The following is a 27,527-nucleotide window of genomic DNA, read 5'->3' as shown; positions in this document are numbered from 1 at the left end:
ATCTGCAGCCAACACCCTCCCAGAGCGCCCCATTGAACCAGTCTGGCCCGCCCCTCTCACACGCCCCGTGTGCTCACGGAATCGCAAATCGAAAATGCCAGGACGCACCTACGGTGTCCCACGAGGAAATGGGGCGCATCAGCCGCGACTCGTTCCGCCCACTTGAAAGATGGCGCCGGACGCGTCAGCCTTGCCTGCTGCCCGCTCCTTCCCTTTAGGGGCGGGGTCTAGAGAGAGCAGAGCTGTGTGCTGAGGAGGTGTGTGTGTTTTTGTTTTTCCCGCCTTTTCTCCCCTCCCCTTGCTCTCACGGTATTCGCGGTGGGTGAACCAGGAAAGATCGATAATATTTAACCAGAGGAACACAGGGCGGGAAACAACTGCGGCCTGAGGCAGGCTCGGGGTCGAGGGGCGTGGTCACCCGGGGGCGGGGCCGGGGCGGGGCCCGAGGCGGGAGGGCCGGGGCTGCGGTTGCGGTCCGTGCGCCCGCGGCGGCGGCGGCGGCGGCGCAGGCGGCGGCGGATGGGTAAGTGAGAGGCCGGCGGGCAGGCCGCTGTTTGGGGTCGGGGTGCCGGGACCGCGCGGGAGCGGCGGCAGAGCATCGGTCCGGGGCTCGGCTGGGCTCGTCCTTTCTTTTCCCCTCTCTTTCCTGCCCGAAACCCGGCATCGGGTGTTCCAGCCCGGCGACCCATGGAGTTGCCTGCATCCGGGCCCCGGGCTTCCCGGCAGCGGCGGCGCGGAGACTAGGGGATGGGGATCCGACCCCTTCCCCGTGTTCCCGCCCGCAGTCCCTGAGCCGGCGCCTCCCCGGGGACCTGGCGAGAGCCCGGGAGGACCCGCTGCGACGCGGGCTCGGGGGAAGGGATCCTTGGCCCCAAGAGGCCTGGCCTGGGGGAAGGCCAGAGGGTAGGGGGTGCGCGGCTGCTCCGGCCCACGTCGGGGTCCGAGAGCTGATGCGGGTGGGATGGCGGTGTGGACGTACTGTAGTATTCGCCTACAGAATTTAAGTACAGGTTTCTAAGGATTGCTGATGCCTTGTAAATTTGGGCAACAGTTCTAGCCTGGGTTCTGCTCCCACTCCGTGGGACACGACCTCTTGCTTCACAGCTCCGTGATTACGCAGACTTACTTAAAGGAAGTGACCACTGTGACTTGGGCATAACTTGACTGATGGTATCAGCTGCGGAAAGAAGTGCACTGATTACACGTCTGCCGTGTCCACGCAGGGTCTGGCTGGTCCCCGGGAACTCCCCTAGGCTCTGTAGTCAGGAGACGCACTTGCCCAAGAGAGATGACTCTTTCAGAAACAGTGGAGATTGTTGGGCTCTAGCAAAGTAACAGGTTGTGGCCAGTGGATAAATTCCGATTCAAACTGTGCCCATCCCTCACCTGTGATGCGAAGCAAGGGGACACACAGTACCTCTGGCATTACTTTTAATTTGGAAAGTACTCTTAGATACCATCTTTCTCATACTTTAGAAAACTTGTAACATAATGGAAGCATCACAGAAACAAGAATATAGTATACGAGCGATTAATACTATGGAGTCAGAATCCTTGAAATACGATAGTATTATGTGATGCAGCTACTGTTGCCAGCACCTCGCCCAGATTTGCGCCTGGGATAGTCCTGAATCTGTTGGGAATTGCCTCATGATGACAATGCTCTTTATACATGTGAGACAGAAATGAGAGAAATCATAGACCAGATTATGGCCTAAACCAGCACTAACCTGCTCCAGAAAACAATTCATAGGAGCTAAAGATTTCCTTTCCTTATAAAGTTGGTAAGATAGTCTCTTTATTTGGCTCTGTTAGCAGTCCAAGATTTGCTGTCAGAGAAAGAAATTGGCCATTGTCTGAGAAACTTGCAATCTGTGAGAGAGCGAGCCTGATGCTGATATCATGAACTTCATCTCTGAGTCTGGCCTGATAAAAATTGAGAACATGTTGCAGTCTGGGAGTTACAAGCAGTTCACTGTCATTAAAGTTGGCCTGGACAGCTCCTGTTTTGGAAGGTGGGCTAGTTTAGGACCCTGCTTCTCTTCGGACTGGGAGAAAATAAACAGACAGCATGGTTGCAAGAAGTGTGGGCTTTGTGGTGGTAGAGTTCTGATTTACAACAGCAGTGGACCAACCAAGTTTGTAAATACCAACCGGAGAAGAGATGGCTGATTATTAGCAAAAGTTTAAGAAAAAACAAAGCTTCAAACTTACCACTCTGCTAACAGTTGTAACAGCTGATAATTAATATAATCTTTATGTCTGCACATGTTGGATTATTTTCAGAAAGTATATTGGGTACATCCTCATGAACCCTGTTCTTTGTTTACAGGAGTGGCAAGCCACCGCATCACCCAAGTTGGATCCTGGCTTCCCTCAAAAGACATATGGTTAATGTTCGATAACCCTCTGGAGTCGCCAACTACATGTAAATAAGATATGTAGATAAAAGACTTTTGGTTTAGAACTGATTTTTTTTCAGCCACATTTGTATACATGGATTTTCCTCACCAGAGATGATGACTTTGTGTTAGTAAAATCATTTTTACAACTTTCCTAATTATACTTCTCTGTGACGTTTCATTTTTCAAGTTATTTCTTTTGGGGAGATTGTAAGCTGACAATCCAACATGATCCTTGTCTTTTGTTTTCTTTCTAATGATACTAGCAGTGAAACTGAATGTAATTAGTGGTCTAAATAATTTAATTTTCACCATCAGGTAAAACATTTTCCCATAACCCAACCAGATTTTGCCCTAGGCCTCCATTCAGTTTTAGGAAATGCTTTTATTTTCAGTGTAATGATGAAATGTTTGAGTTATAATATTGCCTTTATGATTATTCACCTTTTCTCTATCCTAAAAGAAACAACAAAAGAAAAATATGTTATAGTATAATTTTATGGCCATGTGTTTACTTAATTCATCTCCTTGGCCTCTAGTTTGCTGTTGTTAATGATGACAATAGTATCATTACAGTTTCAATTCAAACTGTATTCCTATATTCTGTCATTGTAAACTGTTCAAATTGTATCCAAAACAGTGGATATTTTAAATAAGCTATGAAGCTTATGTCCAGTGTAGTCTCTTAAGACTGTTAAATTGATATAACACATTAAGAAGTAAATATTCCCTAAATAAATTTCTGAAATGAAAAATACACACAGGAGAACTGCCTTCATGTGAAACCGTTTCTGCAAGTTCTTACTGTAACGTGTTTAGCCAAGCTTTGTAAACCTACTCTTGACATCCGTGATAGAAGTGCTCACCTACTACTCTAAAAATAGAAGTCATTGCTTTTCATCAGTCTCTGAACTCTCTTGACAAGATGTAGATAAAATTCTTTAAGTAAAATGGTTTATTTTGACATGATTTTAGTTATAGGCCAAATGTTGCGTCCCTAAGCAATCATACAAAGATAGGTATATCATAGTTCACTTCTTAACTGCTATCCTTTACCGCTGTGAGGATTAGATTCCACAATTTTAGACTTGCTTAAACAAAATTGTCATAATTCTTTTTCATTCTTGGTCTTTCAACACAAGTAATTTTAAAGTTAGGTAAGACTGATTCGTTTTACACTAATCTCACATGGAATGTACACTTTTAGAGTGTTATGTTTGAGTGGGTTAAGATACACAAGAGTCTGGATTCTAGCCCAGCTCTGTGACCTTGGGCTCTTTGCTCTTCTATTTTCTCAGTAGATTGAAAGGCTTAAACAGGGCCCATGCAGTCATCTGGTTCTCTGCATGTGCTAAATAACTGAAGTATTTTTATTTTAGCCATTTAGTATAGAACTCTCTTTGTGATGATAAAATGCTACACTGCTTTCTTGAGGAGCATATTAAATGTCTGGATCTTTGTCTTGATGTTTCAGTGTCGTTTTAAACACCATTGTTGGGCTTTAGTGCCCCGATACCCAGAGAGTTCATTGAGAATAACCAGTGTTTGCTCATTTTTTGTTATTGTTCTAGGTGGTTGTGTTTTTGCAATCCTTTGTCTTTTTTTTTTTTTGCCCTTTTGGCAGCTTTAAGGTATTTCTGCTGTCAAGTGTTTCACTAGGTTCCTAGGACTGCCGTAACAAGGTGCTACAAACTGGGTGGTGTGAAACAACAAGAATTTATTCTCACAGTTCGGAAGCTAGAAGTCCGAAATAAGGTGTCAGTGGGTGCCTGCTCCTCTGAAGGCTCCAGAGAGGAATCCTTCCGTGCCTCTTCATAGCTTCTGGTGGTTGCCACTCATCCTTGGTGTTCATTGGCTTGTAGCTGCATCACTCCAGTCTCTGCCTCTGTCTTCCTGTGGCCTTGTTTCCTCTGTGTCTGCCTGGTTCCAGATCTTTCCTTATAAGGACACCAGTCATTGGATTAGGTCCCACCCTATTCCAGGGTGGCCCCGTCTTAGCTTGATTACACCTATTTCCAAGTAAAGTCACGTTGGCAGATACAAGGGGTTAAGACTTGAACACATATTTTGTGGGGACACAGTTCAACCCACAACAAGTGTTGTGGTCTCTAGCTGAGCCCTCCCCTTCCCCATTTGCTCCTCTTTGTTCGCGATGGTTTAGGAACCAAATATCAAATCATATTAGACTTGCATATAGACTGAATATGTGGGAACAATGTGGATTTATTCTAGGAGCTTTAATATCTACTATTTCATATTAATGTTCAGAGGCCCTTTTTTAGTTCATTCTTATTTTGGAGTTCTAAGTGTATGCCCTGAGTCTAAGTGACGAGTTACTATGATCATAAAATTATCATCATGTCAGTGTTTAATGTGCACTTGCTGTACTGGTTGAATGCCTATCCTGTAAGAGGCATGCTTTCACATTTTTGTCTGAAGAGGAGAAAATCACATATGCCTAAGTCATTTGAGTTTTTGGCGGATGACTTTGAAATTGCTGACCCTAATCATTGGTTTTGTTTGTCACTGTTTAGATGTCCCCGGAGCATTTGGATAATGTGACAGTTGGGATGCAGTGATGTCGAATCTCTGTCCACCACCATCTCCAGCTGTTGCCAAGACAGAGATTGCCTTAAGTGGTGAATCGCCTTTATTAGCAGCTACCTTTGCTTACTGGGACAATATTCTTGGTCCTAGAGTAAGACACATTTGGGCTCCAAAGACAGAACAGGTACTTCTCAGCGATGGAGAAATAACTTTTCTTGCCAACCACACCCTAAATGGAGAAATTCTTCGAAATGCAGAGAGTGGGGCTATCGATGTAAAGTTTTTTGTCTTGTCTGAAAAAGGAGTGATTATTGTTTCATTGATCTTTGATGGAAACTGGAATGGAGATAGGAGTACATATGGACTATCAATTATACTTCCACAGGCGGAACTTAGCTTCTACCTCCCGCTTCACAGAGTGTGTGTTGATAGATTAACACACATTATCAGGAAAGGAAGGATATGGATGCACAAGGTGAGTGGTTTTTGAGCTTATTAATCACGCTAACCTAGCCATTGAAAGTTTATCTTCTGATAGATTTTTATCTAGTTTTTAGAAATTGTATGCAGTGAACTTCAAACAATAGCTGTTTTTTGCGTCTGCCCTACTAGATACAGATAGATCTAGTCTAAAGTCAATGATCTTCATAATAACCCTGGAAGGTAGAAGATGATGGCTCCGCATTACAAATAAAAAGCTAAAGCTTAGAGAAATTAAGAACATAATGTTTTAGAGTCTAGGTTTGTCTTGGGAGCCCCCCCAAACCTTCTTTTTGTTTTTGCTTTGCATGACCCTGTTTCACTTACTGCTGTGTGTAGGAACAAGCAGTTCAAAGCAATTGTTTCATAAGTGGTGGCCACATAACCTTTGGGCCCTTTAACTTATTTGCCAAGTTTTAAAATTCATAAAATGAGGAGGTTAGACCAGGTGGTTTCTAGGAGATATTCCTTTTAATTTTGCAGATTGAGCTAGAGGAAATTACTGTTACCCCAAATCCTATAGTTTAATATATAGTGATATTTATATTTAAATAAGATCTAAAGAACAAATTTAATTCTCATGTCTACATAGCAGTTTGATACTAACATAGAAGTCTGTTAAAGTGTTATTAATTTTATATGGCTTTTACTAGATAGTAAGAAAAAGTTGTATCTTTTAAAAGAATAGTTTTTTGCTGTGTTGGCAGGCTTGCTCCTTATTTCTTATATGTTTATGAAAATCATTTAAAATCAGGAAGCCCCAGATTCAGCTTGATCTTATTTAATTTGAAAAGTGCAAATCATCAGTTCCTTTGTAAAGCTATTCGGATGTCCCGCTGACTGTTTTCTGCTAAATTATCTGTTTTTAACTGCAGGAAAAAAAAAAAGGCGTTTTTATTTCATTCTGTCTTGTCTATGAGAGCATGGATTTGTTGGGTTAATTTCCTGCCCCCCCCTTTTTTTCCTGCCATAAAGTGGAAAGTATTTTTACAATGAACTGAATTTACAAGAACATATTTGCCATTTAACTGTATTGTAAAAAATAAGCAAGTATCAAAATATCGTGTTTTTTTAATTTTAATGAATTTTCTCTTGCTCAGGAAAGGCAAGAAAATGTCCAGAAAATAGTCTTAGAAGGCACCGAGAGGATGGAAGATCAGGTAAGGTGCAGATTGTGTGCTGTCAACCACCACGGAGCCCACGGCCTATGTAAGGCCTCAGCCTGTATAAGGCTGAGGGCTAATTTATTTAGGGCCTTCAAGCCATGTCATTTTGACAGAGTGAGCCTGAGAATGAACAAGGCCTTTATGGAGATGTGTGGAATCAACTGGATGAAAATTTCCGCCACTTAGACCTGAAGAGTTAAATAAGTAAAGGATAATAGTTGCATCTACAAATTACTATTTTGTTACCTTGTTTTCTGTTTGCAAAGAATAAGTTTTGAAAAACTCGTTCATAGTAAAAATTTTAAGTTTTATATGAGATTTTCTTTAAGATATTGCTTCTCAAACATTTCTGCAGAAGTCGTTGTACCAGGAGGGAAGTGAGTGTACCCCAAAGATGTTTCAGGGGGCAGGCACAGCTTTCAGCATCGTATCTCTTGGAAGTCTCATGTCGTGTCTTTAAAACTCATGCAATTTATATTTTGTTCTAGGATGTGTCTATTTGTTTTAGTATTACAGTTTGCCAGTGACATTGCTCACCTTACCCATCAGCCTTCTGGTAATAGCAAGTCTCTGGGAGAACAGGCCATTTTTGTCCGGTGGCTTTGAAGACCCTTAGGGAGCAGGCCCCGGTGTTTGAGGAGCATGATTGCAAGGATATGGCTTCCCTTGTAGAAATTCAATGCAAACCGTTTCAGTGTAGGGCAGAAGAGTTCTCCTGAAGGGGACTCTCCAGTGGAGAAAGGGTTCCTTCCTTCTGCTCCCTTTGCCTCTGGCCACCCTCCACGGGCCAGCTGTTCAAACTCCAGTCTGCGCATGGCTGAATGGCCTCTCCTCTGGTTCTCTTCAGCATGCCTAAGATGGAATACTACTTTTAAACAATAACCTTTCTAAAAATTTGTGAAAATACAGGGACATAAACAAGGAAAATACAAAACCCTATAAAATGACCTCCTTTACAAAATTGTTGTGTCTGTACTTTTGTGACTAACTTTCCAGGCCAGAGGAGGTAATTCTGGGGAAAAGTCTGAGACTTGGAAGAAAATGCTTCCTTTACCCAGAGAAGCCTGGCCTTTACTTGCTGGTCACTAAGCAGGGTGCCAAGTGGCGGGGTTACTTTCCAGCCTCTGGAGGTACCTGCTAGGGATGCAGTAATTAGAGAGCTAGCTCAGGATAAGGAAATTTAGGACCCAATGAAACTCTACTTACACTGGGATTTTTTTTCCAACCAGAAACCTGTACTTAATAAAGTTTACCGCTATTAACTTTTATTTCTCTTTTGAGGACTCTTGAAAATGTTATCCCACCACTTCTGTGTATTTGGACAAACTGGAGGGTTTTCTAGGGGAAACATGCTCCTGCTGAGAAGTTCAAGTTAGAGAAGCCCCAGGAGGAAAAGAAACTTGAGGGACTTTCTTTCAGAGCCTCTTCTATGTTCGGCCTTGTAGGATTTTTTTTTATTAACGCTTGAGTGAGCATATCCATTTGCTTATGATGCTAGATGTCTGAGATAGCGTGTGTGACGTACCATGTACGCCTACGCCTGAGGGAAGGTATTTCCCGCAATCATCCTTTCTGAAAAGAAGGAGCTGCCTGATCACTCAGTCCTTGGAAATCTCACATCGTGTGTTTCAATGACTTTATTTTGAATGAAGAAATACTATTTGGGGATGACACATTAGTCTCAAACGACTTCAGTCAGTGCTAGTTTGGATGCTTATAGCTGTCATCTGATAAAGTCGCTCTACAAGGAAGCAAATTTAACACAGCTTTGGTCATTATTCTTGTTGAATTGCAAGTGTTGATTGTAATTGGAAATAGGCATTTAAAAAATTACTTTAAAAAGCAGAAACATGGTGGGGGGCGGCCTGGTGGTGTAGTGGTTAAGTTTATGTGCTGTGCTTTGGCCTGGGGTTCAAAGCTTCAGATCCCGGACATGGACCTAGCATAGCTCATCAAGCCATGCTGTGCCAGTGTCCTACATAAAATAGAAGAAGATGGGCACAAGTGTTACTTCAGCAACAATCTTCCTCAAGCAAAAAGGAGGATTGGCAAGAGATGATAGCTCAGGACAAGTCTTCCTCACCAAAAAAAAAAAAAAAAAAAGGCAGAAACAATGAGTGGTAATGTTTGGAGGTTAATACAGGATGAATTTTTTAAATAATAAAATCTATGTGATGCACGAGGCCTTTACCTTACCTTAGGGTAAAATTTCTAGAGACAGCATCACATTTAAATTCTCAAGCAACTTACTTGATAAGGGACTCTGAAAAACTTGATTTGATCACTCAAAAAATGAGTCTAGGGATGACTAAGGTTCTCATTTGAAGATGCATGTGAAGAGTTTGAATAAAATCATTTCATGAAATGTGAGAAAAAATATTGTTAGATTGATTTTAAATAATATGTGATTTTAAAAGCCTTTTTAGCTTAAAATCGCTAAACATGACAATTTCATCTACCTCTTTGAAAGTGTATGTATTCAGGATAGTCAAAAAATTGGGGGGGAGTGGTGTTGGTAGTGAATAAATGAAGGATCCAGCCATATTGGAGATGCTCTACATTTGTAGTGTTCTATATTGAGTTTTCAATTTTATTCTAGAAACTACAAATTTCAATTTTTTTGTGGGGTGGGGGGGGGTGTTGGTGAGGAAGATTGGCCCTGAGCTAACATCTGTTACCAAGCTTCCTCTTTTCATTTGAGGAAGATTGGCCCTGAGCTAACATCTGTGCCATTCTTCCTCTATTTTGCATGTGGGATGCCTCCACAGCATGGCTGATGAGTGAAGGAGATCCTCGCCCAGGGTCCGAACCTGGGAACCCTGGGCCACTGAAGCAGAGCACGCAGAACTTTAACCACTCAGCAGCAGGGCCAGCTCCTCAAAATTACATTTTTCAGATGTAATAAATAGTGGTAGTATCTTGAAAGAACTTCAAAGGAAACTTGTCTGTTTTATTGATTCTTAAAATGTATGTGGGTTTGCCTCTGGGTAGATTATACCTTATTATGAATATGGAGGTTGAGTTTTGATTCAGACTTTACTACTGAGTTCTTTGCTGAGGATTTCAAAGTCTTTTTATGCCCCACTTTCCTCATTTTTAAATATAAAATGCGTCAATGACCTGTAATTAACAAGAGTTTTTATATCTCAAATAAATTTCAGAGGAGATCTTTTCTAAATGTGGCATGGTGATTTAATTATTGCATGTGACAGTAAATGATGAGCCAACGATTCCATTTTGATTAAAGAACATTATTCTTGGAAGAATGAAAATGGGTTTTAAATAACATGTAAATCCTTTAGAAATATTTGTAGTAGTGGACTTGTTTAGGTCTCTGTTTTAACAAGTTATTAAGTGTTTCTATCAAAGGGTGTTATTCTTTGCTCTCAGTTTCTAATTTTTTATTGCCCAGCTTATCCTATATTGTGTGATTTTCTTCACCTCATTTTGCTTTTTTGTGCAGGGTCAGAGTATTATTCCAATGCTTACTGGAGAAGTAATTCCTGTCATGGAACTGCTTTCATCTATGAAATCACACAGTGTTCCTGAAGAGATAGATGTAAGCTCTTACTTACATTATTAAACAGGAGCAGTGATACCCAGTATCAGTTCCCTTGAGTTTTATTACTATTATATATATTAGTAATGTTCTAAGTTTAGCAGTATGCATTTTTTGTCATACATACTATTCATATGAAGTATTAGCCACTTTAACAAACACACTTAAAATCCTGAATTTTATGGCCAAACAGAGGCTGTTTTGGTTAGTATGATAAAATTAAATTTATTTAGTTTATTTCACCACTCTTGTATTTCCTGGAGGTGGCAGAATTCCAGACCTCATAGAAGCAATTGGTATTTCATGCAGTACTTTTTGTAACAAAGCCGTGTACAGTCAGTGGCAATTAATGGAAGTTTGGTGATAGTCACTAATCTAGTTGCCTTAAGCGTTTGTTGAGGACATTGTGAATCGCACACGGTGCAAGTACAGAGAAATCTTTTGGAAACTCATGTTGCTGTCTGACTTCATCATTAAGATTTGTCTCCTGGTTCTGACGGCTCAGAGGAGGAAGTGGTTCTCTAGCAGTTGTTGCTCAGCCTGCCTGGCCAGCTTTCACATTTGCGTGGTGGTGCTCAGAGGTGGTTTTACGGGGATTCTTGATGCTCACAAATGAGGGCAGTGTCTTAGATTGAACCTCGACTTCGGAAAACTTGTGTATTAAAAAAGTGATTTCAACACTGTATTATAGCCAGAATAATTGTTGCTGTTGTTGTGTTTTAGATAGCTGATACCGTTCTCAACGATGATGATATTGGTGACAGTTGTCATGAAGGCTTCCTTCTCAAGTAAGAATTTTGTTTCTTTTCATAAAAGCTGGATGAAGCAGATACAAATCTTGTGCTCACCTATGACAAGATTTGGAAAGGCGAAAATAAGAGAATACCTACCCAGATTATTCTAGGCACAATGTTCCGTATTTCAGCTATTACTTAGCTTTGTGTTATTTTTTTATTTAATAGGTCTGTGATATACTTGATGTTATTCTTACTAATATTTAAAGAAGCTGAGTTTCCGTAGTGCCCAGATACGAAAGCTTGGTCCCTTGTTTGGTTCTGGTTTCTTGTTTTACTTCTCATTAAAGCTACACTAAGAACCTAAAGGGGTTCTTGCACTCAGTTCCAGGGCCCGGGCCAGGGTGGTGAGGCACACCAGCAGACAGTGCTCCCGACACCAGCACGGGGTCCTACAGTTTATCTCAATTCCGACACTGTTCACCCGGAGACAACATCAGATTCCACAAGGCTGCCCCTCTCTTCCCTACTTCAGATGCCAGTCGCAAGCTCAGGCTGTTACCTGTGCCTTCGACCAACCGGCTACAGATTGGAGGTTCCAAGGACCCCTCCTTGCACTTCAGACGCCAGCGGCAAGTCCAGATTGTTGCCTGGACTTCTGACCCACTGGCTGTAAACCAGAGGTTCCCATGACCCCTTCTTGGGTTTGATTAATTTGCTAGAGTGCTCACAGAACCCAGAGAAACATTTTTGCTTTCTGGATTGCCAGTTTATCATAAAAGGATATGATAAGGGATACAGAGAAACACCCAGGTGGAAGAGACACAGAGGGCACGGTATGGGGAAAGGGCGCGGAGCTTCCATGCTCTCTTTGAACATGCCGCTCTCCCCAAATCTGCACGTGTTCACCAACCCGGAAGATCTCTGAACCCCATTCTTTTGGGTTTTTATGGAGGCTTCTTTACATAGGCGTGATTGATTAAATCATTAGCCATTGGTGATTGATCAACCTATAACCCATTTCCCCTCCCCCAGGTCAAGGGGTGGGACTGAAAGTTCGAACCCTCTAATCACAGGATTGGCTCCATGGGCAGCCAGCCCCCCATCCTTAGGTGCTTTCCAGAAGTCACCTCATTCGCATAACAAAAGACACCTTTATCACGGACGACACTTAGGAAATCCCAAGGGTTTTGAGAGCTGTGACCCAGAACCTATTGATGAAGACCAAATATATTTGAGAAATATCTGAATAACCAAATATATATTTCTTATAAATCACAGTATCACAGAACCCTTTCAAATTAAGTTGTACTGTGGATGGACTTAACGTATTTCGGCCTAGAAGAGAAAATTATTCATATTTGTACTGATCCTTTTCATCTTACAGTAGATTTTAGTATTTAAGAGTGTGGGTTCTAAAACCAGACTTCCTGGGTTACTGCTATGTGAGCCTGGACAAGCTGCTGAACTTTCTGTGCCTCCATTTCCTCATCTGTAAAATGGGAATAATAATAATAGTACCTACTTCATAGGGTTGTTGTAGGCATTGAGTAGATAAATCGTATTAAGCACTTAAAACAGTATAAGCAGATAATAATAGCTAATAGCTAACATTGTCTATATTTCTTCTAAGGAAAATAGCACTAATAATAGCCGATATTTATTGAGTGCCTATGTGTCAGTCCCTGTGCTAAGTGCTCTCTCTACGTGTATAGTCTCATCTACTTTGTGTTTCTTTACAACTGTGTATTATGAAATTTAATATTTTTAATGAGAAGTGAAAGGATAAAGTACTTGCTTTATGTCCACAGTCTTTACCTCTGTCTTCATGATGGAATCTCAAAGGCACGAGTGTTTTTAACCTAGAACCTTACATGGCTTGAATCAGAAGCACTTGAGTCCTGATTCTGCTTAGTGTCAGCCATTCATAATGCTGTATTTAATGCCATTTGACTTTAAATAAATCACTTAAGCTCTCTACACTTCCGTTGCTTCCGTTACAAAATGGTGATATTTTACTAACTGGGTTATTTTAAGGTTCAAATGAGAGAATGTCTGAAAGGCGTGTGGAAAATGTGAAGGACTGTAGACATACAGGTGGCATCAGACATGCAGCTTTGGTCTTCGTCCTGCAAAGCTCCCCTCAGTTATTTGAAGCTTGCCTGCCTTTATGTTTTTGTTTTTTTTTTTTTTTAGTTTGTGAAAGTGTTTTACAGCCAATGTTTTTCATCTTCTCTCTTCAATTTACAGTGCCATTAGCTCACACTTGCAGACCTGCGGCTGTTCCGTCGTAGTAGGCAGCAGTGCAGAGAAAGTAAACAAGGTAATTTATTTTACAATCTAGCAAATAATCTGATTTTTAATACTGCTAACATATCATGGATTGTAATTTAAAGGTTAGGATGCCGTCTAAGATGGTCTAATAGTATAAGGAGGCAATATAATCTGACCAAATTACTGTGGCACCCTGTGTGGCAAGAGTGAGTTTAAAGTAAGCTCTTTGAATAAGAAGCCATTTATCAGTTTAATTTCGATAATTCATAAATACCAGTCTCAGTCTTGTATAAATGGTTTTGAGAATATTTTAAAATCAGGTATTTTTTAAAAATGTGTCTTCTACTTCCCGATGTTGTCTTTAATAAACATGAAGATAGCCATGTAGTTTTGGTACTAATTCCAAAGAAATGTTATCTGGTCATTTATCTTGATTTCATTAGCCGGCTTTTCTCCTGTATCTGCCCCTTTTGGGGACCTGGTGCTATTAAGTGGTGGATGGAGATTATACTTTATTCAATAATGTTTGTGACCACTTCCTTCAGTGCTACATGAGTTAATAAAGAATTAATGAACGGTTTCTTTCCAAGCATTAGACAATAAAGCAAGGGATTTTTTTGTTTTTCTTCGCTGACCATTAAATCGGAAGAGATAAGTGCACCTATCTATCAATTTAATTAAACCTAAATTTTCTTCTTAAGTTTTACACAGGAAATTTGTTAGGAGTGGTTATTTGCTTGACAAATCTATTTGTAATTTTTTCTGTAATAAGCTACCTTGTATATTTACATGACCTTTAATTTACCAACATAATATTTCTCATACAACCATTTATGAAAGATTAGTTTACTTCTATGATTGTGTTGCATCCAGTGACTTCTTGTTATCTCTGTTACCCTGAGAAGGTAGCTAGCTTTCCATCTGTGTCCCCCGAAGCCTCAGGTCCACAGAGGGACTTCCCAGTCCCTTGTTGGAGGGATAAGGGCTCTGTGGTTGGGGCTCTGTGTTTTTTAAACATTTTTTTCATCCCACATCCTCTTCTGACTTAATAGCTTCTCTTGTATCCTTTTTATTTTTTTTAAGGATTTTTTTGTTTTAATATGTACACAGAAGCCCAACAAGTGTGCTGCTTTCTTGCTTTTTTTTTTTAAAGATTGGCACCTGAGCTAATATCTGTTGCCAATCTTCTTTTTTTTCCTTCTTCTTCTCCCCAAAGCCCCCCAGTACATAGTTGTATCTCCTAATTGTGAGTGCCTCTGGCTGTACTATGTGGGACGCTGCCTCAGCATGGCCTGATGAGCGGTTCCATGTCCACTCCCAGGATCTGAACTGGCGAAACCCTGGGCTGCCAAAGCACAGTGCACGAACTTAACCACTCGGCCATGGGGCCGGCCCCTCTTTTATCTTTCAGTTTGAGAAAAAGGTTGTCGTTGCTCTGGATTGAAAGCCACTGCTTTGATATAAAAATTCTCTGAATAGAGTCTGAATTCCAGTGTAGTTACATGGCTTTCTGTTTTTCCTAATAGAGCTAGTGATCAAATCCTGTTAGAATCACAGGTTTCTAAACCTCAACCAGTGATGTGCTTATTTCAAATCAAATATGATAGAGTTAATTCTCATTCTGTTGAAGGATTTGGACACTATTACTCATTACAGTGGGATTTCACATGGAGAACTATTAAACAGAAGCCATAATTCTGCCTAATTTAAGTGCATTTAGTTTTCTTGTCCAAAATTGTTTTCTTGTTTGAAAAACACTTGCTGCTCGGTTTAGATATACAATCAATAATTATATTGGGTCATTATTTCCTGCTGAAATAAGAGTTCCATGGTCAAATAAGTTTGAGAAAGTTTGCATATTCTCTGAGTTACCTGGAGAGTCGCAATATGTATTCAAATGTTAGAGGTTTTGAGATATCATACAGTAAATTTACCAGCATGTCTCAAGCTTATTTGACCACAGAATCCCTATTTTAAGCAACAACTGTTATATCCCACGGACTATTCCAGGGGACTAAGGAATGCTTATTTCTCCGGATGTATTTTATTGACAATAACAATGGAAATTTCTATTCAAGTTTCTTTCATAAGCAAACCAGTGGCCTTTTTATTTCATATTTTAATGCTAAAATCTTTTTTTTTTACAGATAGTAAGAACATTATGCCTTTTTCTGACTCCAGCAGAGAGAAAATGCTCCCGATTATGTGAAGCAGAATCATCATTTAAATACGAGTCAGGGCTCTTTGTACAAGGTCTGCTAAAGGTATAGCTTCCCTTTATCACAGTGAAACCAATGTTTTAAAATCATTTTTGAGACTCTTTATGAATATATTTTGAATATTAGCATTTAGTACATCTCATGTTGTATGCCAAGGAGCCGCCTGCTTTACACAGGTCTGAGCATAGCGTGTGTGTCCGTGGATTTATAGTTAGTATCAGTGAAACATCACGGAATATCTTTCTTTGTGTTTCTCTTTGGTTTCCTATAGCTGCCTGTCTGGCCTCAGGATTATTTTTTTTTTCAATATGTACTTGAATCAGGTCGCACATCTGAAATGGGAACATTTCTTTTTTATTGAACAGATTTGAATTTTTGTGTTACCATTTTGCGTTTATGTATCATATTCATTTATTGAAAAAAAAATTTAAAGCTGCTTCCTGTCTTTTTAAAAAGTGGATTTGAGGAATTCCTTTACATGTGTGTATTAGAAAAAATTATTTTACATTTTTCTTTTATCTACTTTAGCCTGTTTTTCAAGGAAAAAAACAGATACATGTAAATTAGCAATTATTTTCAATGATTGTGGGAAAGACAATTATTCACTTTACCAGAATTGTATTATTGATGTTTCAATAATAGTCAAAGACGTGAAGAAATAGATTTCCTAATGGTTTTGTGATTTTGTCACAGTGATTGCTTTCTTGAGGATATATACATAGCAAAATGAAAGAAAAAATATGAAAAATTGTTGCAAATAAAAACTGTATTCAGCTTTTGAGTTTTCAATAATGTGTATGCTATGAGCTCAATAATAGTATTTAAATACAGAAAATACTTAAAGAACTCATTTCTGATCTGAATTGTACAAATCTGAAAATTGGAATTTCTTCCTATCAAAGGCATAATAAGATACTTAGTACTTTTATTTCCTCAGCACTCTCTCATTTAATCGTATAATTTTATCCCTGAAAGGGACCTATACTGGATGCATAGAGGAAAACTTGAAACTATAATTTAATGAAAAAATATTTAAGAGTTTTCCATGCAGGTGTAAATTATACAGCCTTCTAGAAAATACTTTGACATTATATATCAAGAGCCTTAAAAATATTCAAAGATTTAACCTAGCATTTCTATGTCTGGAAATCTATCCTAAGGAAGCAATTATATATGGAAAAAGGTTTACTTACAAAGATGATAGAGTGAAAAATTGCGTCGGCTCTGTCTTCTGTTGATGGCACACACCACACTGCCTCATACACAGTAGGTCCTTGTGACATGGCAGCTGCTACCCAACTGACTGTACCCGGAAAGAAGTGTGTTTTTTACTTATTGTAAAAATACATATTCATTGAGATTTAAAAGAACATATGAACAATCAAGAAGAAAATAAAAAGTCGTTCGTAATCTCATAATCCAATGAATAACCACCGTTGATATGTTGGCATGTATGTTACCGCACAAAGGGCACGATCTGCTCGCCGTGAGACAAAAGCCAGTCGACAAGAGGCAGGATGGTGGCAGAGACAGGGCATTTTATTACAGCTTGCTAACAAGAGGGAAGATGGCCGACTAATGTCCAAAAGAACCATCTGAAGGGGGGCACAGAATCTTGAAGTAGTTATACAGGCCAGTGGGCTATAGGGGAGGGTGATAGGAATGTTGACCCAGGAGTCACCACACCAGATCTTTCCGTTTTCATGGATGATAGCTGTCAGCACAGACTCTCCATTTGGGGGTCATCACATTGCTAAGGAACTCAAAAGAATGAAGATATCGTCTTATCTCAGCTGGGCGGTACATGCACAAGCAGAGATCATAGACTCTACAGAGCAGGTGGATCTCCTGGTGGGTGCATATCCAGGTGGGTCAGTTAGTCAGAGGTCATTCAGAGTTACAATCGGGTTTCTTTTCTACAATATGGCTTCCCTTATGTTACCTTGTGTTGAGCCAGTATCATATATCTTTCTGGTCTTTTTTTTTGTTCTGTTTGTATTTTTTTCATATCTTCCCCTCCCATTCCCCCAAAATTGGATTATACTCTGCATGTTTTAACCTCATTTATTCATAATATGTTGTGAACATTTTTCAGTATCAACACATAAACTTTGGCAACTTAATTTTTAGCAGCTAAATAATAAACCATGTTTATTAATCACATCTCTTTTTGGATGTTTAGGTTGTTTCACTGTTTAAACCAGTACTGTACTGCACACATCACTAAAACTTTGCACACAATCATGATTAATTTCCTAGGATAAATTTCTAGAGATGGATTTGCTAATCAAAGCCAGTTTTTTTTTTCATTAAAAAAAATTCTTCATATCTTTTGGCATATAAGACAGTAAATTTTCTTGTCATTACGACAGGATTCAACCGGAAGCTTTGTGCTACCCTTCCGGCAAGTCATGTATGCTCCCTATCCCACCACACACATAGATGTGGATGTCAACACCGTCAAGCAGATGCCGCCCTGTCATGAACATATTTACAATCAGCGCAGATACATGAGGTCAGAGCTGACAGCGTTCTGGAGGGCCACCTCGGAAGAGGACATGGCTCAGGACACCATCATCTACACAGACGAAAGCTTCACTCCTGATCTGTACGTAATGTCCTGTCTTTTGATTTTGTCATTAAGCAGTATTATGAAGTTGTGTCTTTTACGAGTAAAAACAAGGAAGTCTGCATTTAAAAAGAAATAAATATTACTAGGAGAATTATGCTTGAAGAAATAATTTGGTTAATCAAGCATTTTTTCTTAAATGTCTATTTTTCTTAATATAATTGTATTTCCCGTAAGATAGGTTAGGTTAGTCCTTAAAAATATCTACTTAAGGGGCCGACCCGGTGGTGCAGCGGTTAAGTTCGCACATTCCACTTCGGCGTCCCGGGGTTCGCCGGTTCACGTCCTTGGTGCAGACATGGCACCGTTTGGCACACCATGCTATGGTAGGCATCCCACATATAAAGTAGAGGAAGATGGGCACAGATGTGAGCTCAGGGCCAGCCTTCCTCAGCAAAAAGAGCTGATCTCTAGCTCAGGGCTGATCTTCCTCAACAAAAAAAAGAAAAACAGTGACCAACCAGACAGCCCCAGCCCCAGCCCTAATATCGCTTGTAGACTAAAGTCATTAAAAGGTTTATTAACTAAACCAAAGAAATAATTCTGTCTTATTTTTCTTGATGTATGAATATAAAATACACCAAAACTGTCAAAATATATTAATAGAGCATTCTTTTACTCTGCACTTTTTACTGTGTTATTCCTTTCTTACCCTAAAGTGTGATCAGTAAGTTAAAAAGAAAAATCCTAATACTAAAATGTTGAATGTGGACCCAGTTAGGGCAAAAGAAAATGGTGATAAATCTGAATTATAAAACCCCAAGCAAACATTTAAAGGATGTTCTGAAATCAGGAAAAGAAATGTGGTATACTATCACAGTTCTCTTTAATTAGTTTACAGTGTCTGGCACACAGAATGTGCTCAGTAAATGTTAACTGGAATAATCCGGTTTGAGTGTGTAAAGCAGCAGCACAACTGGAGCAGCCAACCCTGTCCTGTGTTTCTAAGAAAAATTTGGAGCTGAGGCAGCAGACATGTGGGGCACCAGGAGCCACACAGAAGGTGCTGACCAAAAGAGAAAAGGAGCACCATGTCCAAGGGAGCCCCAGCCTCCTGTGCTCCAGGTGCAGGAAGACGGCTCCTTTGGGCCCATCTTCTCCCAGCTCTCCAAGCTGGTTCCTTAGAAAGTGTGAGGGGAATTGGCTTAGGAAAAAAATTGGTCAAAGTTGGAATTCCATGTTACTAATTTTTCACATATTGGTCATTTCAGTACATGTGTAGAAGTTCTCAGAATCACTCTGTGCCTCCAGACGTTTTCTTCTGTCCTAAAGTGTTGAGTATTTTTTTTTTCTTTTCTGATAGATTGCTTGAGAGCTTTTTGTGGGGAATTCAGTGAACTTCAGAATGGGTTTGCAGCCATCTAGTACGTTTTCTTTAGAGGAGATAGGTATATGCTTTTCACATTTCTTCCTCATTTTAGCCAGGTATGTTTGCTTCACTGATGTGACAAACTGTGGTTAGCCAGCTAGTCTTGTTTTGCTAATCATAGCAAAGTCAAGTCATGAATTTTTAAAATTTGTTTCCAGCTCTAAGTAAATTTTCTGGACACACAATTGTCCAAACATAACATTTGCAACCACTGGATTAGGTATTGTTAACTTTTACTTATTATAGACATTTTACTTTTCAGTTTATTTTAAACACTATTCTTTATTCTTAAGATATTTTTCATTTTAAGTTTTAAAAATAATTTCACTCACTGCCAGGACAGGAAAAATCAGTCACTGGAAATACTCTTTTTTAACACTTTGCTTCAGCTAATTCACTTATGACCAAGACATTCAGTTGTGAACAAGTATATTCAGAACACAAGACTTAAATGCCTTATTCTCTCTCCATGCCAGAGAAGGGGCCTGTCAGCGCCCACGCTGGCCACCAGTTAGGCAGCCAGTGGTCACAAGATGCTGATTTCTTCCCTTCCCGTGTTTCCTCCTTCTGTAGTTTGCCACACCCATCTCCTAAAACGAGGAAGTTTTAGGTACTTTCCTACTTGCCTCTGCACGCATACGTCTTTCCCTGCCACTACTGTCAGTTGTATGATGATCCTATTTTCAACCTGTCTTTTCAGTTAAAAATGGTTTACCTTATTAAATGTCATGTTGCCCCTCTGACTTGAGTATAACCTGGCATCCCAGTAAATTCTTTAGGGAAGTAGAAGGCTGGGAGAGGGAAGGAAGAAGAGAAAAGATCAAGGGGGTTTGGAGCTGAGAAGGGAACAATCTTTTTTTTTAAGCACCTGCTACATCCTGGGTGGTGTGTTAGATACACATTTTCTTGAGTGTGCATCACGTCTTTTAACTGCTTACTCTGATCATTTTGCCAATGTGGGTAGCAGTTTCTTAAGTAGCTGGTTCATGTTACTTGCCAGGTGATGGGCTTGTTGATGCAAACTCAGTGGTCAAGATGTTGCAGGTAATCATCAGAGTGTATTCCTTAATCCCATGTGAATGTTTCTCTTTTTTTTTTTTTGAGAAAGTTGAGCCCTGAGCTAACTACTGCCAGTCCTCCTCTTTTTTGTTGAGGAAGAGCGGCCCCGAGCTAACATCCGTACCTATCTTCCTCCACTTTATATATGGGATGCCTACCACAGCATGTCGTGCCAAGCAGTGCCATGTCCGCACCCAGGATCCAAACCGGCAACCCCCGGGTTGCGGAGAAGTGGAGTGTGTGAACTTAACTGCCGTGCCACCGGGCTGGCCCTCCCATGTGAATGTTTCTTAGCATTCATCCTTTTACCTTTTTTCTTCCTAAACTGCTTATTAGAGTTATTAGTGCATAAAGTTAGCCTTTTATTTTGTGGTGGTTTTTGGTGCTAGTGGTATGTGTTTATTTTTGTTGCTGTTTTATTTTTTTGAGATGCAGGAATTGGTAATTATGTTCACTAATTGTATAAGGCTCTCTTTTTATAAGGTGAGGGTACTATAATAGGTTGAGAGATACATACACACCCTCCTTGGGACTGCCTGTATCTTTAAGAGAAAATTAATTACATGGTGGCATGACAAACTCCAGTAATATACAAATGTTTTATATATTTTATATCTGCAAATATGTACATCTAATTTTTATAAATATGTTTACATACAATATCCCATTTTTAAGAATTTAATTTGTTGGCTGGAGTGAGGGATTGTGGAAAGTAGCATTGTGTAGCCATTTCAACCTTTGGACTGTTTTCTTCATAGGAATATTTTTCAAGATGTCTTACACAGAGACACTCTAGTAAAAGCCTTCTTGGATCAGGTAAATGTTAAACCTGAGGTTGTCCGAGTGAATGATCTGATATGTTTTCTTTTTTAATATATCCTACAATGCCTGTGCTATATATTTATAAACATCATGGAATTAAGTCACTGTCATTTTGTCTTGTCTCTAGTCTTTCTAAAGTGTCTACATGATTTTTCTTTTGAATTGTTAGTGAGAGTAGCCTGCATAGTGACAATTAAAGATGCAACATTCCCCAGTGCAAATAATAAATGTTTTAATTCCAAGCACTAACCTATAACTCAAGGTGTTTTCTTCTTTTTTATGGGGGGCGGTGGGGATGTATGTTTTTTATTTGCCTTAATTGAGCCAAAAATGTCTTTAAAACTTAGTATACTTCTATTTAAATGATAGTATCTTTATTGTCTCATTCTTTTGAAAAAAACCTGCTTAATTATACATTTGAAGAAAATGCAGATTATTTGGGCCTTCTTTCTTAATATAACAGAGCTTTATCATAATATCATTCTGGGGATCAGGCCAGGAAACAGTGTCATGGATGTAGCACTGAAATGATAAGATCCTTAGGTTAACTGGAAATTTTGGATCCAGGTCTGTGTGGTCTGTGACATATTGCAAAGTTCCAGGATAATTCGTAGTCAAGTCCTTCCATGCTTCTCAAGCTGAAATAAAATCCTTCTACCGCTCCACATGCACCCTCACCCCCCAAGAGTAGGGGGATATGAATATCTCAAAACCGTAGTCTAAGCATGGCTCCACTGTGGGAGCATCAATTTTATTTGAAGATGTGGGCAGAAAAAGTTAAGTAACACAACTGGAAGTAACTTACATCATGAGTTTTAATAATAAATATGGATACACTCTGAGGTAGAATGCAAAATACGAGTCTATTTTCAAGGGTAAGATAGAAGACTTCAAAGAACCGTCAGATTGCTTCCAGACCACCCCCCCCCCCCGCACCCCCCTAACCTCCCCCCAACCCCGGCTATAATCCTGTATGTTCAGGGCCTCAGGGGAAGTGATTGAGGAGACCGGCCCTAATGCGTGTTGTCTGCCAGACACTGTCAACACTCTGCTGGCAACATGCCACGTACGTAGAATGGGAGCGAATGATTCATTAACACGCTTCATTTTCTCGTAGGTCTTTCATTTGAAACCTGGTTTATCTCTCAGGAGTACTTTCCTTGCACAGTTTCTACTCGTCCTTCACAGAAAAGCCTTGACGCTAATAAAATATATAGAAGATGACACGTGAGTAAAAGTATATGGAAGGAAAACCTTTGTGCGTTGTTTCTCATTTTGTTCCCTTGGGACATTTTCTATATTATATTATATATATATATATATATGTATTTTTTTTTCCATTATTTGTAGGCAGAAGGGGAAGAAACCCTTTAAATCTCTTCGGAACTTGAAGACAGACCTTGATTTAACAGCAGAGGGCGATCTGAACATAATAATGGCTCTGGCTGAGAAGATTAAACCAGGCCTGCACTCCTTTATCTTCGGAAGACCTCTCTATACTAGTGTACAAGAACGAGATGTTCTGATGACGTTTTGAATGTCTGGCTTGTTAAGCGAGCTTTGTCACAATCGTGATTGCTGCTCTGGTAGCCCAGGGGTGTGGCAAGCATCATTCCCTCGGGTCATGCCCCACTCCTACCCGGCAGTGGCAGTTAAGTTACACTACAGTTGTCACAAGAAGTCTGTCAGGGGATGTCAGGTGCATCATTACAATGGATGCAGCTTTTCCTAGACGTGCTCCCTTGGGATACAGACTTATGTTTACAATTATAATACGTATTATTGGTATCTTTTAAAGATATAATAACAGGATGTAAACTTGACCACAACTACTGTTTTTTGAAACTTACGATCTATGGTTTACATGTATCAAAGTGAAATGTGAGTTAGCTTTCACAGATGTACTGCTAGTCGACTTTCCATCTCTTGAGGTTCCTTGGCATGTGGGATTACTGTAATGCTTTTGCAATCAGCTGAGAATTAGAGCATCTAAATCATTTCAGTTCCACGAACAGGAGTTAGCTTGAACATAGGTTAGGCTTTAGGAAGAACATATTGGCCAAGCAGATGGTCAATTGAAATTAATTATTAGCTTCTACTTGTAGACTTAGTTCCTTCATATTGGGTCTGTGTGGAAATGTCAAGCAGTATGTATAGTCCCAATCGTGGTGAACCACAATCAGCGTGGTGTGTGTTTGTTTGTTGAGCTCTGTCAGGAAAGTACAGGAAATTGGATTTTGTGTGTTAGCAGTTATTGCCAATTTTTTAAATTAATTTTCATTATTTTTGAGCCAAATTGGAATGTGTACCTCCTGTGCCTTTTTTTTTTCCCCTTGGAAAATATAATTACTTGGAAGAAGTTCAGATTTCACTAGTCAGTCATCTTGTTGTCCTCTTGTGTAGTCGTACTCTGACTTGGCAATCATTGTAACGCCGAGATTATTCAATGCAGTAGAGAATGTACTAAATAATGAGATCTTTTTTCAGGAACAGAGAATACTATTTTGTCTTCTCCCTTCTTATATTTCTGCCCCTAGTTTTGAAGTTGTTACCATGTCTGCCTGCATTGTATGAGGAATAGCAGGAGAAACTTTACTGATGTGCTGTTTTACTGGGTGCTGCTTTGGCAGAACTAAGTGGTCAGTTTCTTTTGTTTCCTTAATATGCTTGGACCATTTTGCTAGCTATAGAATAACTGATTAACATAATTCTGTCCTAGAACAGTGTTGTCATAATAGTACACTTAAGCATAAAAAGATATTTTTATTTAAAACTATGGAAGTACACAAAAGGGAAAAAGTATTTATAAAAAGGGATATAAGTGATAGAGCCCCTCAGCCCTTGCCATCATATTTCACCAAGACCAAGATGTCCTGTTCTGAAGGGTCCTAATAGCCTCTCCCATCACTAAGGAGAAAGGTGTCGTCATCTTGGTTTTTAGACACACACGGAAGTAGATGACTGATGCGCTGTACCTCAGTCATGAAAAAATTTACACGTACCTTGTTGTGCCCCTCACTCAAAGCTTTTTACACGATAGATTATTTAAGTGCTGACCAATTGTCTTCTTTTGCTGGTTTATTGTACTGTTACATAGAGTGGAAGTTGTACAGTGAAGTAAGTTATTAAAGCATGTGTAAACATTGTTATATATCTTTTCTCCTAGATGGAGAATTTTGAATAAAATATCTTTGAAATATTGTCTCTTACAGTTACTTGTTCATGTTCCTATTCGTTTTCTATTTATTCCATTTGTTACTTGTATTCTTTTTCTGCTTTCTTCTGGATTATTTGTTGTGATTCCACTTTATCTCCTTTATTGGCTCATTAGTTGTATGAGTCTTTGTTTTGTTATTTCAGTGATTGCTTTAGGGTTGTAGATTACGTCTTTAATCTAGTCTACATTCCAGTGATAGACCGCTTGACATACAGTGTGAGAACCCTACAATAGTAAACTTCCATTTCTCTCTTCTCTCCTTTGTGCTGTTGTGGCCTTATATATTACTTCTACGTGTGTTATAAGCTCCATACTTTATTATTATTTTTGCTTAAACAGTCAGTTATCTTTTAAAGAAATTTAAATATAAATACTCTAAATACCTCAATTGAAAAGCAGATTATCAGATTGGATAAAAAAACAAGACCCAATTATATGCTGCCAACAAGAAACACATCTTAAAAATAAAGGACAGACAGATTAAAAGGATGGAAAAGGATATACCTCACTAACACTAATCAAAAGAAAGCAAGAGTGGCCATATTAATATTGGACAAAGTAGATGTCAGAGCAAAGACTTACCAAGGATAAAGATCATTTCATAATGCTAAAGGGGCCAGGTCAGCAAAAGGACGTAACAATCCTGAGTGCTTGTTCACTTAATGACAGCTTCAAAATACATGAAGCAAAAACTGATAGAACTGTAAGAAGAAATAGACAAATCTACAATTATACTTGGTGATTTGAAGACTCCTCTCTCAATGTTTGAACAAGAAACAAATTTTAGAACTAGATTTTGCATAGGCTCAATTTTAATGACGAACTAGCCAGGAAAAAAATCTGTATCCAACTCAGTAAGGATGAAGAAGACTTGAACAAGATTATCAGCTAGCTTGATGTAAGTGACGTTTATAGAACACAGTATCTCACAACGGTAGATTACACATTCTTTCAAGAGCTTATGGAACATGTACTAAGCCATATTCTGAGCCATAGAATAAGTCTCGATAAACTTAAAAGGATTCAAGTCATACAAAGTATGTTCTATGACCACAATGGAATTTAATTAGAAACCAATAATAGCTATCTCGGGAAACCTCAAATAATTAGAAACTAAATAGCACTTTTAAAAGCTTAGATAATTTCTAAATCGTGTGTTTAGGAGACAAGAGGAAAAGGATTGGGGAGCAGAAAGGGAGGTATCAGAATGTGGGGTGATTTGTGTAGAGTGTAACTCATCCTGCCTTTGCTGTCTCCCAGCTACAGCCTGTTCTTCACCTTGGTAACAGCATGATCCTTCTGAGTTAAATCTGACGATCACTTCTGTTTAATGGCTGTGCATCTTTTACAAAATTAAATCCAGAATCTTCGCAACACAGCTTCTGTTCATCCCTCTCCCCTCTTCTTTCGTTGCATCTATTACCCTGTTCTTTTGCTTCTCCGTCTTGCTGACTAGAGAACAAGATCCATGTCTCGTTCATTTTTGTATCTCAGAGCCTAGCATGGTGCTGGGGACAGCGTGTGCTGCCAAAAAACCTTAGCTGAATGAATACAACGAGTGTATGAAACCTTATTTTCTTTGTCCTCTCCAAAAAGAATTGGTCCCTGCAAATTATGCAAATTGTTTTCTTTATGTAATCAGAATTTTTTTTTCCAGAAAATCCTTCATTAAACTTGATCCTGTGCACAACCTAGCTCTAAAATTTCAAAGACCTTAAGGCAGTGACTTTCAGTCTTTTCAGAGTAGTAATACCCTATCATTTTCTGTTTCTGCGCCTGTGCCTCCCTATCTCATCTTTTGCTGAGATGTTCTTTTTAAATTAATAGCTTGATAAATTGCTAAGCGCTTTTCATCACACCAATTAGGACAATGGTAAGTATCCATTTGTGGAGTGTGGACATTCAAGAAATCTGATCCGGTCTTTAGAACATCATTCCCGAGCTCAGAGTTGGCTCCCACTGGCACCTTCTGGCATTTACTCGTGGGTGGGGAATGTGGAATGCTTTGAAAGCTGAATGGATTTGTCAAGTTTTAAAACTCCCTTATGGCTAAAGGAAAACAACATTCATTGTTTAAAAACACCATTGTTTGTTTTTTCTGCTTTTCTGTTCTTTGGAGCCTGAATCTGCAAAACATTCACGCCCAGCATTTTGCTTCATGTACCTCTCCTGATATGTTTCCGGAGATGTGAGTGGCATGCAGACCTTTTTACTGTGGTGGTTTAGATTGTTCAGAACAAATTGAAGAAGTCCATTTTCTTGCTCGTACTGAATTTTATGAAGAAAGACAATATTTCTTTAATTGGAGGCAGAGAGTAGAGTTGGTAGGAGTGTGTGGGTCCTGGAGCCAGACTTCGAAGGCTCAAATCCCTGTTTTTCCGCTTAGCTGTGTGGCCTTGGACAAGGTATTTAGCCTCTCTGTGCTGCCTCAATATCGTCATCTATTCAACAGAAATAAGGGTAGATCCTACATCAGGAGGTTGTTTGAAGTATAAGTGGGTTAAACCATGCAGAATGGTTGAAAGGGTAACTGGCACAGAGTAAGGGGACAATAAAATGTATTTGTTGCTGTTAGCATTGTTGTCGTTGTCATTATCATCATTAAGCAACTGAATATAGAGTTCCTGTATCTGACTATAAAACCACAACAATTCTACAGCCTGATTCTAGGTGATACTGCCTCGTTAGCAAGATTATTACTGTGAACCCATCACTACCTCACTGCACAGAGCAGAGAGCATTGCCTTTGGAGAGAGTCATTCTAGGTCAGGAGAAAGAGTGTGCGTGAGGTCCTATGCAGAGGCCTCATCCTGTTTTCAAGTCCGTCCACTCCATCTCCACTGCCATTAGTAGGACCTCATCACTTCTCATCCACATGAATGAAACAGCTTCCTCCCTTCTGGTCTTCACCTGCTCACCACCGTTCTTCCCCCCGATCCACCCATTTTCTCCACAGAGGAGAGTGATCTTTCTGATATAATCTCCTCTTTGATCTCACTGACTTGCTTTAAAAAACCCTCAGTGACAACCTTTGACACACTGTAAAGCCC

The 27,527-nt window shown here is 39.6% G+C and overlaps 1 protein-coding gene and 1 long non-coding RNA gene across 7 annotated transcripts in view; one reads left to right on the top strand and one right to left on the bottom strand.

The window, feature by feature from the left end:
* The window catches only part of LOC106838954 (uncharacterized), a 294,189-nt gene extending 293,944 nt beyond the window's left edge, over positions 1-245 (bottom strand). The window contains exon 1 of the long non-coding RNA XR_011497260.1: positions 109-245. This is a non-coding gene — a long non-coding RNA (uncharacterized lncRNA). The remainder of the gene's footprint in view (positions 1-108) is intronic.
* Positions 161-24,464, top strand: C9orf72 (C9orf72-SMCR8 complex subunit). Of its 6 annotated transcripts, none has more exons than XM_044756709.2 (13): positions 482-523; positions 1,816-2,015; positions 2,333-2,529; positions 4,937-5,424; positions 6,530-6,589; positions 10,059-10,154; positions 10,878-10,942; positions 13,139-13,211; positions 15,310-15,426; positions 17,754-17,989; positions 21,197-21,254; positions 22,378-22,487; positions 22,611-24,464. In XM_044756709.2, the coding sequence occupies exons 4-13, from the start codon at positions 4,981-4,983 to the stop codon at positions 22,795-22,797; spliced, it is 1,446 nt and encodes a 481-aa protein (XP_044612644.1). In that variant the 5' UTR covers positions 482-523; positions 1,816-2,015; positions 2,333-2,529; positions 4,937-4,980; the 3' UTR covers positions 22,798-24,464. The 6 variants fall into 6 exon arrangements, with proteins under 6 accessions (XP_014708863.1, XP_014708862.1, XP_070351621.1 ...); XM_044756708.2 differs by having other exon boundaries at positions 484-523; positions 2,333-2,428; XM_014853377.3 differs by lacking the exons at positions 482-523; positions 1,816-2,015 and adding an exon at positions 161-257 and having other exon boundaries at positions 2,333-2,428.
* The last annotated feature ends 3,063 nt before the right edge of the window (positions 24,465-27,527 follow it).

This window comes from Equus asinus, chromosome 23, assembly GCF_041296235.1.
Source record: "Equus asinus isolate D_3611 breed Donkey chromosome 23, EquAss-T2T_v2, whole genome shotgun sequence".
Lineage (NCBI taxonomy): Eukaryota > Metazoa > Chordata > Mammalia > Perissodactyla > Equidae > Equus > Equus asinus.
The sequence above is the reverse complement of the archived record's forward strand: the minus strand, read 5'-3'. Positions and strand labels throughout refer to the sequence as shown.

Excerpts from the sequence above, each read along its gene's own strand:
- C9orf72 (XM_014853377.3), top strand. The coding sequence starts at position 4,981 with ATGTCGAATCTCTGTCCACCACCATCTCCAGCTGTTGCCAAGACAGAG. Across the intron at positions 6,590-10,058 it reads CCGAGAGGATGGAAGATCAG|GGTCAGAGTATTATTCCAAT; the intron begins GTAAGGTGCAGA and ends TTTTTTGTGCAG. Across the intron at positions 10,943-13,138 it reads CATGAAGGCTTCCTTCTCAA|TGCCATTAGCTCACACTTGC; the intron begins GTAAGAATTTTG and ends TTCAATTTACAG.